At 50.0% G+C, this 14,391-nt stretch overlaps 5 protein-coding genes and 1 non-coding gene across 6 annotated transcripts; 3 read left to right on the top strand and 3 right to left on the bottom strand.

Moving 5' to 3' along the window:
- Positions 1–968: 968 nt before the first annotated feature.
- BO79DRAFT_224172 (Pfs, NB-ARC and Ankyrin domain protein) lies at positions 969–4,613 on the bottom strand (the record flags this gene model as incomplete). The annotated part of the gene is made up of 6 exons (XM_025683649.1): positions 969–1,124; positions 1,428–1,621; positions 1,672–1,819; positions 2,132–4,101; positions 4,237–4,296; positions 4,346–4,613. 6 exons carry the CDS (start codon positions 4,611–4,613, stop codon positions 969–971), a joined length of 2,796 nt encoding a protein of 931 aa, XP_025544545.1.
- Positions 4,614–4,994: 381 nt separating this feature from the next.
- On the bottom strand, positions 4,995–6,661 carry BO79DRAFT_267982 (O-methyltransferase; the record flags this gene model as incomplete). The annotated part of the gene is made up of 5 exons (XM_025687082.1): positions 4,995–5,511; positions 5,574–6,040; positions 6,110–6,233; positions 6,302–6,428; positions 6,494–6,661. The coding sequence occupies 5 exons, from the start codon at positions 6,659–6,661 to the stop codon at positions 5,198–5,200; spliced, it is 1,200 nt and encodes a 399-aa protein (XP_025544544.1). The 3' UTR covers positions 4,995–5,197.
- Positions 6,662–8,982: 2,321 nt separating this feature from the next.
- BO79DRAFT_250328 (uncharacterized protein) lies at positions 8,983–10,415 on the top strand (the record flags this gene model as incomplete). The annotated part of the gene is made up of 6 exons (XM_025685809.1): positions 8,983–9,120; positions 9,179–9,221; positions 9,284–9,455; positions 9,520–9,656; positions 9,707–9,761; positions 9,815–10,415. The coding sequence occupies 6 exons, from the start codon at positions 8,983–8,985 to the stop codon at positions 10,413–10,415; spliced, it is 1,146 nt and encodes a 381-aa protein (XP_025544543.1).
- Positions 10,416–10,960: 545 nt separating this feature from the next.
- BO79DRAFT_206621 (uncharacterized protein) lies at positions 10,961–11,313 on the bottom strand. The gene is made up of 2 exons (XM_025682013.1): positions 11,213–11,313; positions 10,961–11,162 (listed from the first exon to the last, which is right to left on the bottom strand). The coding sequence occupies exons 1-2, from the start codon at positions 11,264–11,266 to the stop codon at positions 11,001–11,003; spliced, it is 216 nt and encodes a 71-aa protein (XP_025544542.1). The 5' UTR covers positions 11,267–11,313; the 3' UTR covers positions 10,961–11,000.
- Positions 11,314–12,421: 1,108 nt separating this feature from the next.
- BO79DRAFT_206619 (Hsp20/alpha crystallin family protein) lies at positions 12,422–13,346 on the top strand. Its single transcript, XM_025682012.1, has one exon. It carries the CDS (start codon positions 12,636–12,638, stop codon positions 13,200–13,202), a length of 567 nt encoding a protein of 188 aa, XP_025544541.1. The 5' UTR covers positions 12,422–12,635; the 3' UTR covers positions 13,203–13,346.
- A 696-nt stretch (positions 13,347–14,042) lies between these two features.
- Positions 14,043–14,132, top strand: BO79DRAFT_t24. Its single transcript has one exon. It is a non-coding gene; the product is annotated as a tRNA-Asp (tRNA).
- The last annotated feature ends 259 nt before the right edge of the window (positions 14,133–14,391 follow it).

Genomic DNA, 14,391 nt, shown 5'->3' with positions numbered 1-14,391 from the left:
ATGGAAATGGATCTATACTTGCGACAGGTGCTTTTGGCAGACTATACTGTCTAATTGTCACCGGCTACATTCACTTGCATCCATTGTTGTAGAATAAGACTCTGTATTAATGATATTATGGCCTCTCTTTGGTCGATAACTTCCCTCTACGTCCATGCTGTATGGGAGAACATGAGAGTTTGGAGGACGTGCAATCGGTTACTTCGGCGACTTTTGCCCACAGGATGAAACTACGAGCTTCAACTCGAACGATCCGGGGGCAGCACAACCGTGGGAGCTAAGCTTACCAAAAATGCTAGACATCTTCAAGCGCTTACAGAGACAAAACGAAAGTCGTTTTCCCTTATGTTACAGAGCTAGTTGCTCTAAAACGGCATTCCAAATAAGGCAATATTACCTGGAGCAGAGTCGATGACCTCACATTGCGCGCGGCCAAGTTGACGTCCCGTTCCACTTGCAATCACGATATTTGGTTCAACGCTAAGTTATGGTATGCCACTTTTCCCCTTCCTATTCATAGCGCAGTACAACTTCCGTTCTCAATTTCCGTGTGACCAAGTCTTCTATCAAATTGTATGTCCGCTGCTGGGTCATGATAAACGAGAGGAATATGTTTGGAAAGCGGCCTTCAACCCTCATAATGTTTTTTCATGTATATAAGCAGAAATAAAAGAGATTTCTTACGTGATTCATGCAGTTGATCTTTGTTCGAAGTGAGGGGAAATTGTTAACCAGTCCTCCAGTATCTTCACAATCCTATCGTGCTGATAAGCCTTTGCCGCCAAAAATGCTTTTCGTCCCCCAACATACTCGGGGAGAAAACTAGCTCTTCGGATTGCAAGTAACCGACGTACCACGTCTTCATGACCATATAGTGCGGCTTCAGACAAGGACGTTAACCTAAACATGTCTTTATAGTCAGGGTTGGCATTTCCTGTAGACAGATGTAAACAACAGCTGCGTGGCCGCTAGTGGCAGCGTGCATGAGTGGCATACATGAGTGGCGTGATTCCGAGTGAATCTGCTGCATCGACATTGATTCTTTCTGTCGAGAGTAGCGGCGTAACAGTGTTTTCGTAGCCTCTAGGTGCGGCGTATGCAAGTGCTGTGGGCCCATCCATGGCCTTGGCGTTTGAATTAGACATCCCTGTAGCTAGGATTTAATTGATGAGTGTCTTGTGACCACTCCATGCAGCGTAGAGCAGTACGGCTTCTGCGCACGGCCTATTCAAGTGGGAGAAGAGGTCATCTGTAGTAATCAATGGCTCTACAATCTCACCCCATCTGATACTTACTGCTTAGTGGAGGGTAGTTTGTTCCAAACCCCGTCTAAGAGGGCACCCTGGCGAGATTTGATCATAGGCTTTAGCTTAACGCTATACACATGGGAATTTCTGGAAAGGGGGGTTGGGGACCACAACACTTACCTCCTTGCAGCTCAAATCCAATAGCGACTGGATCATGGGGAATTTTGAGCCTTCGGTTGCCCGTATCAACGGCGTCTTTTTGTTTCTGTTCAAGGCATTGTTATCAATACACTGTGGTGCCAACAGTCGATTGAACACAAGCTCATCATTCCGCTCGATAGCGGAGAACAAAAGACCAGTGTTATCGGCAATCCCTCTCGTCATCAGCAAATCGAACATGTTCTCCCCTCCATTTTTATGGCACATTGTAGCAGGGCTTGATTAGCCTTGTTCTGAGCACTCAAACCAATCTGAGTCATAGTGAGAAGCTTGGTGAACATATGTTCTTGTCCATATCGAATGGCGTAATGCAAAGGCGTGTCGCCATTCACATCATGTGCATTTGGGTCAACCTCGCGCATAGCTAACAATCGTTCGAACATAGAGTCACGGCCGTATTGGATGGCATAATGCGAATGGCGTTTCGGGTTGAAGTTAATATTCGCATTGGTCAAGAGATCCGCGAACATGACCTTGCGGCCGAACTGGATGGTATACCGGAGCGCCATTTCAATCCAAGCTGTAGGGGAAGCTAGAGCATCCTGCAGATGGCATCGGTTAATGTAATCGAGAAGTTTTTTATCAACATTCTTGACTGCATAAAAAACCAGAAAGGCAAGGTCACGCCCGCTCGGTATAGAAACACATGGCTTGCCTTCACAAACCAACTGAACCAGATCCGATAGGTCATATTTCGCAAGAATATAAAGAAGGCATGTAGATTCCGTGTGATGACGGATTTTGTACATCTCGAAGGCGCTGCTGCAGCGCTTCCAGTGGGAGAATTTGAATGTTCCAAGGAAACACTCCTGGCAGATTCCACCCGACTGTGCAGCTTCAGAATGCTGAGGGACATTGTGTACTGCATATTGAAGAAACGGGGACTTCCGAGAAATAGCGTCTCGTAGGGTGCTGAGGTCTTCACTCGAAACACATGCAGTATAGTGCTCCTGTGGAACATGGTTGCCAGCTTCTGAAAGGAGGGTGTTGTTACAACACTTCTTCAGTCGATCATGGCTTGAAGCCTCGAAATCACCCTGGTGCTCAGGCCAGAGCTCTCGCAACCCGTTGTCCTTCAGTAGAAAGTCTCTGACAGACTCATGGATAAATTGAACGGTCTTCTCCCCTGACTTGGTCGTCTCAGCTAGCCCTTTGGAGGAGTGCAAAATGAATCGATCCATGTCCTGCTCAGTTATGTCTTCAGGGTCCCAGGCCTCCGTCAAGTTGTCGGGATCGGCAGAAAGGATGGCAAAATACAGCTCCTCTCGTTTGAGTGGTCTTCTAGCGAATAATATCCACTGAAGAATCAGTAAGAGATCTTCCCTGTTCACAGTATCCCTTGTCAGTATATCTTTGAAAAGATCACTAAATTTGGCCGGAATCTCACGAAGTCTCTTGCGGAGGACATGCAAGCGACCACGCTGAGATTCGCGGTTTAAGATCTGCACAACAAGCACCATCCATAAAAATATTCCCGAGGCCTTGTCATGTATCTCGCGTCGGATCTCCTCGGCTTGCTTACTGCGCCCAATCTTGAGTTCGCTGTGAAGGTATCGAGTAATATCATCAGCGTGACCTTGCTGGTCCTCGAGGATCAGTTCCAGTCCCTTCTCGATGGCAATATGGGGGTAGTGACGACTTGAGAAGCAGACATGAAGCTGAACCCTTGTCGAAATTGCATGCTCTCCGAGGGATTGAATAGAGTCAATCATGGCGCGGACCTCTTCTTCTTCACATTCATCCAGGGCATCAATGAAGCAGATGACACGCCGACCGCTGAGCAGTGAGATGGACTGGCGAAGGATGTGCTGAAGTATCTCATGACACCAAGGATCCTTCTCTTCTGAACGCTTAGGGTCAAGTTCGTCGAGAAGCATCTGGAGTTTTGAGACCTTTTCGAGCAATTGCACTAACAAGGATCGGTACATTCCCAATGTGGATTTCTCCAATTCTTCACCTCTGGCATTGAAGAAGAAAGAGATGACCACGGTCTCTGCATTCACAGTTGCATCGGCCTGTTGGAACGCAAACTTCATCATTGTCGATTTGCCACTCCCTGCCTTTCCCTTAATCCAGAGAAAGCCACGGTGCTCGGGGAAGCGACTGCTGTCCAGCCAATCCAAATACTCCTGCTTCTCGAGAAGCCACTTGCAGGTTTTCGCATGCGCGGGCTTTATCGTGGCTTGCCGGCTCTTAAGTTGGTCAAATCGCAGAGCATTCATCATCGATACGCGGTGTTCCTCAGGCGTGATTGCTCCAGGATTAGCAGGATCATCTACAGTTCCAGCGCTGGGAACGCTGATCGTAGCAAGAAGCTGCTTTGCATATGCAGCCGCGGTTGCAGCCGCATAGCCCTGCCACGCCTTATTTTTATGCGAGTCTGAATAGTCCGAAACACCTCGAATGACCAGGCAGGGGAAATTGTCCATCAGCCCGGCTGCCTCCATTTCGAAACAAAGAACATTGAGCTCCGCTGCCAGTCGTTCGCGCGTTTGTGCGTGCTTGATGACCTGGTTTCCGGATGCGACCAGGCCGTAGTGAACAACCGGCCGATCGGAGCTGCGTGTCGACCGGCTCACCAGTTTTTCACGGTCGCAAAATTCGCATGTCGGCCCCGCTGGGTCATGTTCATAGTCTGGAGCAAAGAGGAGGTCCCTCTGACAGCCCGGGGACGTGAATGTCTCCGCCATTTGCGGATTACGCGCCAACATCTGCGACATCAGGACGGGTATCTGACTGCCACTGCGGAGGTCCATCGCCCGAAGGTTGCTGACTGCCGTCAGAAGGGAAGTGGACGGCTTGTTTAGAGTGCCTGTTCGTTCGAAGTGCCCTTGTCCAATGGTTCTTGCCATAGTCGTACTGCACCACGCCCTCGAAACGGGGCGTGGGGATGCTAACCACGACATCCCCAAGCCGAATATCCGTCGAGGCGGAAGGCGCCCCTCCTCCGACCCCAACCATAAGTAGATGGCGGATCGATCTAAAACTGATGAACATGTTGCTGGCGACAGTGGCTGCCGATGTGGTGCCGTAGACACCGGCGGGGAGACAAGCGATCACGATATTGTGACGGCCGATGGACCCGAAGGTATACGAGTTGCTGTCGCGCGGGTGGATGGACAAGGCAGGATGGATCTCATCCAGCATGGCTGTTGCTGCTGCTGCCTCGATGGCAAGAGCACATACCCAGCCGATGGTGTAGTCATCGTGGAAAAGTTGCTGGGGAGCGTGTCTGGTGTCGAGTTTTCGTCGCTTCGGGGGTGGTCGTTGATGCTCCATGCGAGAAAATATAGAGAAAGTTCTGTGCCGGTGGTGGAAAGTTGGGAGAGAGCGATCAGTTATAGCGCCCAAAAATGCCCGACCGGCTGAGCTTGCAGCCTCGCCAGGCCCGGTGGCGTGGCTGTGTAGTATGCATGCATCTCCTGCGTTCAATCACACTAGGTGCAGAGCTTGCAGTGGGCTTGATGCCTTATTTGCTGAACTGGCAATCTTCCACTATTACCTTCTTCCAACCCCCGCTCCATGATCATCCCATGCTGGTCTAAAATAGCCCTATCCATTTGCTCGCATCCGTAGAACGATGTCTGGCGCTGAACTTTCTTGATGCATGATCCAACACATCTACTTTGAGTAAAGGGTACATGCTGCTGAGTGGACAACGAATGAATATAGACCATCAGTCAGTTTCTCATTTAAACAGGATATAAATGTTTTCCTGTCTCTCTATTCGGTCAGATCCGCTCAGCCTCGACCACTCCCAGTCCATCGCCGGCGCGCGTCCAGAATTTATTCACTCGCAATCCCACCGAGTCCAGCAACCGCGTCCACTGCTGCGTTGTCCGTTCCAGTCCCGAGCAAAACACCATCACCGCCACGTCTGTCATGCCGTGAATCGCCGAAGCATTCTGGTCGGGTACAATGTATTCTTCCATGATTAGCTTGGAGTAGCCCGGCTCCATCGCTTCCACGACATAGTTGAGGATGATCCGGGCTTTCTCATCGGACCAATCGTGCATGACATTCTTGAAGTAGTAGACACGAGCACCTGCATACCCTCGTCGGTTACTAGTCGTTTTCAAGCACACTGGAAAAGACGAAGGATCTCACCTTTGACGGGCTGCTGCTCCGTGAAGAAGTTGTACTTTACGGGGACAATGTTAGCCCCTTCCAAGTCCTGCGCCCCTCGCACCTCGTCGATCACCACCGGCAGATCCTCCAACACCAACTTCCCTGGTGCATTGGGGAACCGTTTCTTAAATCCCAGAAGGTCATGGCCTCGGCCACCACCAATGTCCACAATCAAAGCCCGATCGGGGCTGCTGTCAGCATCGACCAATACCCGATCTTGCACAGGGAACCAGTCCGCCCAGTGCGGGCGATCCGCACGCTGGCCTTCCATAAAGTTATTGAACCGAGCTAGGGCTTCGGAATTCTGGCAGAGCCACATGAATCCGTCTTCTTTCATGTTGTTGGTGTACTGTAGGGGAGCAAACAGAGGATCTTCGGGGTTACGGTAGTTGGTGACTTGAAGGTATTCAGGGGTCTTCTGGATGGTGGGAAGGAACTCGCAGAACCTGATGCAAAGCTGCGTCTTAGTGACCATCACGAACAACTGAATTTCCCTTCCCCATATAGCTACTTACAAGGACTCCACCACTCCAACAGACGTTCGGTTGACCATCTCCTTGGTCACCGCGGTCGGCAAATACTCACCGGGGACCGGCTCATCGGCAAAGCCGAATGCCACGCAGAGACGCATCATTCGCTCTAGCATAGTTCGAGCAGTCAGCATCAGAAGTTACTTGACCAATGCATAGCATAGGTCTCGAACATACCGACTAGGAGGGGATCCGCAGGCTTCAACGCTGCAAGCTCGCTCACGGGGACTGGGCTCGTTGCGTTGGCCAAAACAGGGAACACCTTCATGTCGTGAGCCACCTTCACAGCCATCAGGGCTGTCGGCTTTTTCATCATTAGCATAGGCGTTCATCTGAAGTAACCTAACGGTTCAGGGCCTACTGACTCACCGTATATGCTAGTTTCAGAATCGCATCGCGAGGTTTCTCCAGCGCTCTCGCCAGCTGGGTTGCCTTCTCGAGAGCATCGATCCGGTTATATTCAGTTCCGTCAGCCTGAAAAGCTTCCAGCGACGACTGGACATCAGTCCAAATACTCTGGAGTGAATCTGTGTTCATCGTGTCAAGAGAACATGCTCTGAGATAGCGAAGGGTGATGTGGGAAGAACGGCCATCGACGACTCGAGACACCCCTTCTTTTATAATCCTTCGCCTCCCTGTTGCGGGGTGCGCTTGACCAAGGCTTCAGACATAGCGGGGGGTAGTGAAAATAGTAGGTCCAGTCCGGGAGGGTTTCCAACTGGCAGGTGGGTGGCATCCTGTAGCGTTCCTCGCCAACGCGAGCTAATTCTGAGGTGACCTGGCTGAACACCAGTAAGACGGTTCATTTGGTCCGGCTGTCAATAGTTTTAGGTCCCGCTCCGATGATAGTGACAGGTGGTTAAGCTCATTGGAGCCAGACATTATGTGCAATTCCTTCCACTTCGTCGATCACTAACTAGCAAGTACCAACACCGTTTAAGAAGGAATACGCCTCAACCGTTTAACAGAGAGCAGTGGGGACCACAATACCGCGCCAAGAAGATATAATGCTATGTCCCTGATGTCTCGTACTTGGTATGGAGTATTGCCCCGTCATTAATCTTCCCTCGTTTGCTGCCCCAAATCGGCTCCACCACCTGCAATTCCGCATCTTTGCGCAGCACCTCCTGACGTTCTGAGCTTCGCGGTCGAAGAGAAAATTGGTCGACACGGCTATGATCTACATCCCTACCAGCTAGTCGTGCAGTAGTATCCCTCACTGGTTACTTTAACGCAAATTTGATACGAGGATGATGAAATACGACATTGGGATGTGCGTGGAACAGAGCTTATCCAGGAGTCCGCAAAGAGAACAATCGAAATGAAGGGGGAGAAAAAATAACATAATACGAAACGACTATATCCAATGATCTGTTTAGTGGGGAATATTCGAAGGGGAAAAGAGAGGCTACGGTTTTAGTGCCAATCCTTCGCTGACTGCGATACAGTGTCGATAGCTAGCTAACCAATTAAACAGCGCCTGAGGGACCTGGATCATCTCCCATAGTATATATGTAGTAGATTTGTTCTTGTTCGGTCCATCTTCACGTCTTCCTTGACATCTCAGCCTCTCTCCCATTCAGTAGAAACCTGGTCCAAGCATCGCCTGTGGTGGGCAACATTTGACGGTCCGCCGGGGAGAGATGCTTCCGCGGCTCTCGTGGGTCTCATTTTCCTATTCAGGGCCAAGTCCGATATGGATCAACCGCTGTGCGGATCCCGCTCCTCACACGGGACGACAATTGATACTAGAGCCTTAAACTCCTGTGGAGAATGTACCGGACCATGATTCCGATTGGTAAATCAAACGTCGATCGCAGGCAGCGATGCCGTGTCGGGGGTGACGGATGGATTCAACGTCCCAATCTTATTCGTCACTAAGAAAAAAACTATATCCAGCGGAGGGCTCAGACCACGGAACCTTATGTTAATATTCTTCTTTTTTAGAGGCGGAACGAGTGGGCAAGCCCACGATGGAGCCGCCTGCCACCTGGCTCAAACACCTGGATGCTCTTCCTAAGTTCATACAGCTTGGATACAGTACGTAAGCACCAAGCAGTGTATGCTTAGGGTCCACTGTCGGCCTCAGCTTTCAACCCCCTCGGCGCAAAGAGCGTCCGGTGCTCCTGCCACTACTCAGGCGTTCTAGAACCGCTCAACAATTTGGAAGCATTTAGTGGTCCATGCCAACCTCAATTTTGGTGCTGCCCTGACGCCTGCCACAGTCCTTCCCTTGGCATGGCACGTCCCTCATCCCGTCCGATGAAGCATGAGAACCTACAAGGTTTGGCTGACTCCGACCGGTAGCCGTTTAAGTTAGGCTTAATCTGACCTCACCCATGGTTGAGGAACTACTAGTTAGGTTCTGCTATGTATGATTCGCATTCTTCTTGCAGCAGCGAGAGAGGGAGAGAGCGATCTGCGGCTTTCCGAAACCGGATCCATTGACGATAATCGGCCACAGATGGGCGTGGATAGCATCTTTGTCTGGCGATGGAAGGCTAGTGCTAAATCCTTTGCTATAGCGTGTGTTGGATTCCCTCTCCACTCCAGCTTCACCAATCTAGTCAGAGAAACTATGAGGCGGGTTTTCTTTTTCCTTGCTGGGTAACCGATAGTCTGCTATGTTTGTGTCACTGGATGCAAAGTGCAGAGCGACGGTCATTGTCGCCATTTCCTTTCCCTTGACTGCTTTCCCCTTTTTTGACCGTGTGGTAAGGGCTTCAACCATGTCGCAACGTTCGGATACAACATTGTCTCCGTAACCCCGACCGTTATTTCATCCCGTGGTTCTTTTTTGTCTTTCACTCAATACACACAAGTCCCATTGCGTTTGGTGATCTTTTGTCGAAAAAAAAATGGGCTACAATCTCACCGCAGAGATGTTCAGTGAATGGGCAATAGGGCTGGTAGTCATTGCAGTTCGATTGTACACGCGCTTCTCCGTGGACCGTGGAATGTTCCGCTGGGACGATGTGTGCCTGGTGCTTGGAACGGTAGGATTTCAGAGACCAGTATGCCTTTTGCAGTGAAAAGCGGGCTAATTGGCATCAGATTTTCTGGACTCTCCTTGTTGTATTCTTATATATGTGCACCGGTAAGCTTATTCGATTCGTACCTTGAATGGTTAACACTAGTTCATTAATACTCCATGCTTAGCTGTCTATGGCAGCAATATAGGCCTCAATGACACCACTGCCGCTGAGGTACCCGATGATCAGGTCCCATCGTTAACCAAAGGCTCGATCTATGCGTTTCTTGCCTGGCTTTCGTACATTCTTATGGTGTGGTCTTTCAAGGGGGTGCTTGTGTTTCTCTACAACAGACTCACGTAAGCATTAAGCTTAGACCCATTGCTTCGGGATAGGGATAGGCATAAGTCTGACAGCTTATAGGATCGGTCTTTCGCAACACCGACTAGCCTTGGCTGTGGGCGCCTTCACAATTTGCACATTTGTCACCTCACTGCTCTTCGACCTTCTGATGTGCAGGCCGATCGAGAAAAATTGGCAGGTCAAGCCATATGCAGGAAGTGAGTTATAATGCCTTGCAGGTTATCCTCCTCTATTAACACGATCCGAGACAACTGCACTGTGCGACCATTGAACTACATCGTCATCGAAGTCTTAAGCATCTTGTAAGTGCAGTATTCTCCGACCATCATCTATGCTTGCTCACTTATTGCACCAGAACTGATCTCTGTATCATGTGCGTCCCAATTCCACTGATTATCGTCGCCAAAATTCCAACGTCTCAGAAGTGGATTCTCACGGGTCTGTTTTCCTCCGGCATCTTCGTCATGATCGCTGCCGCTCTTCGAGCATACTACTCCGTCAAAGACCTCTCAACTCTCGCTACAGCTTTGGGCTGGGCATCACGGCAGGCCTTTGTCTCAGCCATCATCGTCTGCGCCCCGGGGATCAAGCCTCTCCTCTCTCGCTTTTCGTGGTTTGCATCCTACAGTTCTTCCCGCGGATACGATAAAAAGGACCGAAGCCGAACGACCTTTTTCAACTCCAAGAGTGGGGGTCGAGATGTTACGGTGGTCAGCACCAGTGAGCCTCAGCCGTACGAGCTCTCGTCTATGGGCTGGTCAAAAAAACGGCGAAATTCGTCGGGAGAGAGCCAGGAACATATTATGGATTTCCTGCCGGCACCACCACAGGGCTACGCGGGCGACTCCGAACGAGACATGGGCATTATGATTACGACAGATGTGACTCTTGCGCATGAAGAAGCCTCTCCTGAAGATCTGCACAATGTATCCACCACCCCTCCATATGGGCACTGAAGCCAGTGGCTGTCTACAGAGCTTGGGTGGAACATGATTATGCTCAGCATGTTGAATGGCGTCAACTAAGGCGATATCCTTTCCCATATTGTGTACACGAATGACCCATGTTTGGCCGACACGGCTCTTCCTTGGTGTCCCCAGCGAATTGCCATGTTTACGGCCCTGTTCTATTATGACCATATCAATTAATGGTTAATACATCACGACATTTTGATAGATCTACGTCACCTACTAAGCAAAATGTGTCACTGTCAATGCACAACTCCTTGTGTTGCCTCCATCCTAGCACCAGCACTATGGCTACAGGCTTCTCTTCTTAACCCAGAGAATGGGCTGCCACACCAACGCCAGTTTGTTCAATATGTAAGTCTTCTGAGAATTCCAAGCTTCCATTTACTAATTTCTGGTAGGTAATGCGTCAAGAACATACCGACACCCTCGGAAAAAGCACCCCGCAACAACTGTCGTACGAGGCACAACCAACTTCGCATTCATGTGTGCTCACGACAGAACCCAATTAAAAAGTTCCATAATGATATCATGGCCATACGAAATTGTGAGATCTTGTGCTACTTCACGAGCTCATCTCTTTCCGGGCGTGGACTGCTGGCCACTTTGGTGCGTTCCCGATGACGGGCCCTGAGAGGAACGGGTGCTGGATGCTGCAGCGTTGGCATTGCGATCGGCAGCTCCTTGAGCTCGAGCAGCAAAGCCACCAGAGCTCATATCTTTTCCACCATGGGCCTGTAGCTTTGTGAGCTTGTAATCTATGCCAGCATACAGCACCTGCTAACTTGGGTGGACTGGATGCGGGAAGCATCCGACTTGCTCATCTGGTTGGAAGGCATGTTGATATAACAGCGACTGGTTCCTAGTATACTTGGGTTTGTTCTGGAATGGATCTTTGGTGTGTTGGAAATTCGTTCAAGAAGATCTCCGACCCCTCATATATGCTACGCACATTTTTCACATGTCTGTACTACATTGTAGTATTCCTTATTTCCTTCGTCATGGGTTACCATTCCGGTGCCATTTTCCGTCCAGCCGCTACAGCTCTACACCGTCTCCTCTTACCCAGCTAGCCCTGTTCATTGGTTGGGACATACCCGGAGTCCCTGGAGTCTAGACCTTGCCCTTTGCTATACTCACGGCTCGCATGGCCGCAATCTGCTTGCTGAGAAGGAGGATGCGACTACCCCGCAGAATCTCTATCGCTTTGGTCTTTGTGACCCTCCTATCTGCACTACCTCATGGCAATTCACTGACCACCCTACTTCGCCTTTTGTTGCACTGGAAGGGCCCCTAGACCGTGCCAGGAAGCCAGCCCTTTCACGGAAACAGTCAGCACTGCTGTGTGGCCCTAAAGTCAGGTTTTGTCTATCATCACCACACTATAGCTGATGATATGGTGTTTCAACACGACCCTTTGCAGCTTGTGGCTATACATGGTCAACCAGCGGGCCGGCGCGCCATCATTTGCGTAAAGTTCAATTGAGACTCAGGTGGCGATTCCGACCATCGAAACTTCCTTTTTATTGACATCGAGCTCCAGATATCCGTCGAATCTGGGCGAATGTGCGAGACAAACGCAAGTTGGCACAATTGGAAGGGATGATTGCTTCACCATGACGAAAGCGACCGACGACAGCTTGCAGTGGCACCGTGTAGTTTGTGGTTCGTAGTTTGTACCACAGAAGGGATGCACGCCAGTGGAATAATCTGGAAAGGAGCGGGGAATGGGTTGGCATGACAGCTGCTCCCCCGCGATGACCAGCAGCAGCACACAGTGTAGTGGATGGAATGAATCTAGTAGACTTCCATCCCTCCCTCCCTTGTGGCGGGTGGCAAAACCAGGTAATAATCACGTGACCACGCGTCGAACCCGCCAGAAGCATCCGGGGGTGCCTGGGGCCTTCCCGCTGTCTCTGGCGGGCACTAACCATCCTGGGCCAGTGGTGCCAACGATCGTTCACGGAGCTTCCAGCTTCCTCCAGCAGCTACCCCTACGAGCTGGTACCTGCCTCTACCAGTCACCACCATGGGGTCCAAAAGCTATATAAGGCCCTTCGAGGTCTCTTCCAGTCGATCCTCATCATCGCAACAGACATCAAGCATCTACTACTACTACGAATACAACAATCGCATCCACTCTACCAATTGCAACAAACGTCTACTACATCTAACACTACTACTATCATAATAAATCTACCTGACACAATGTCTCTCTTCCGAACCATCCCTACTGCTGGCGACTTCGCCCCTCTCTTCCGCCTGCTGGACGACTATGATCTCCACCGCTCCGGCCAAGGCTCCTCGGTGACTTCTGCTCGCACCTTTGCGCCTCGCTTCGACGTCCGCGAGACCTCGGATGGCTACCACCTCGATGGTGAGCTGCCCGGCATCGCCCAGAAGGACGTTGACATTGAGTTCTCCGACCCTCAGACTCTCGTGATCAAGGGTCGCACCGAGCGCGAATACCACTCCTCTGACAATGACGAGGCCCAGAACACTCCTGCCCCGGAGAACAGCAACAACAACAACAACAACCAGGGCGAGGGCAGCGCTGTCGTCCCCTCGGGCGATAAGCAGGTCTCCAAGAACAGGTCCAAGGCCAAGCACCACTACTGGGTCAGCGAGCGCTCCGTTGGCGAGTTCCACCGCACCTTCTCCTTCCCTACTCGCGTCGACCAGGACGCTGTCAAGGCTTCCTTGAAGAACGGCATCCTGTCCATTTTCGTGCCTAAGGCCGCTGCTCCTTCTTCGAAGAAGATCACCATCGAGTAAAGGGTGATATGGTGGTGCGACGAATAACGACTTGATGATGGGTTTCGAAATTGTTCCATAGCGTGTGATGTTCTTGCTCTGTTGTCTTCATTCCCTTTGTTTCTTATCTGAGCCAAAATGCTGGGGGAGTAGTGTGTAATAGTCGAGGTGTGCATTCTCAGTCATTGCTGGGTTGTCGCTCCTTTCTAGTATTGTATCCTAATAATACTATACATTATTTGAAAGTTTGAATTCTCTCTTTCGCTCCATTTGTAATGACTCCAGGGTAGAAGTAACCACTAGACTGGATTATCGAACATCGCAATACGTTTTGATGTTATGAAGCACTAGTCATGGGCCTCATACATAGATCACTTCTACGGTTCTCATACTGCTGTCGCCAAGGCCCAGTGTCAACCCACATGTTGCATATGCTACCATTACGGTGAACAAGCGCAGCCACTTACCTATTGCGCCCGGCTAAATGGTAGCATGACTCAATATTATTGGTGTACCCTGTGTGGGGTGACGTGGTAGATGGCCTAAACAGGGTGACTTAGAAGTAGTTGTAGACCCTGAGTCTGCCGTGATATTCTTCAGCTTAGAACGACGGGTTGTAACTATATATATCCCCACGGTATATTCCGAATGAAAGGTAGAACAAAACAAATGTGCATATTGTAGCGAAACTATCATACTACAGTAAATAACGGCCCCAAAATAGTCTATATATGACAAGTAATACTCAAGACATGTGTTTGTTATTGTAATAACGTTAGCAGCAGCTTAATTTACAGCTCATGATGTAGTGCTTTTCTGGTAGATAATGTGACAAGAAATTGAGACAGACGATATCTCCAATCCTCGATGGTCTAACGGTCATGATTTCCGCTTGTCAATCCCTTTCGGGAACAAGCGCGGGAGACCTGGGTTCGACTCCCAGTCGGGGAGATTTATTTTTCGTTTTTGTTTCCCCCCCGCTCCATCCCGTGCAAGTCTTATCTTCCGCATCCCGAATTCGCCCGATTGCGCCACATGCGATCTTATCTCTGAACGCCATGTGTGATTCTTCTTATTATTCATTTCTTTTTGTCTTTTTTTTCTTTTTTCCCTTCCCAATAGTAGTATAGACCATGTTTGCTTCTTTTCATGAGGTTGAACCTCTTCATCCTAGTCCTAAGAGATCGCAATGCTCATAAAAAAATCTGAA

The sequence above is a fragment of the Aspergillus costaricaensis genome (assembly GCF_003184835.1).
Source record: "Aspergillus costaricaensis CBS 115574 unplaced genomic scaffold BO79scaffold_2, whole genome shotgun sequence".
In the NCBI taxonomy this organism is placed as follows: domain Eukaryota; kingdom Fungi; phylum Ascomycota; class Eurotiomycetes; order Eurotiales; family Aspergillaceae; genus Aspergillus; species Aspergillus costaricensis.
This window is presented reverse-complemented; position numbering and strand designations above follow the sequence as displayed.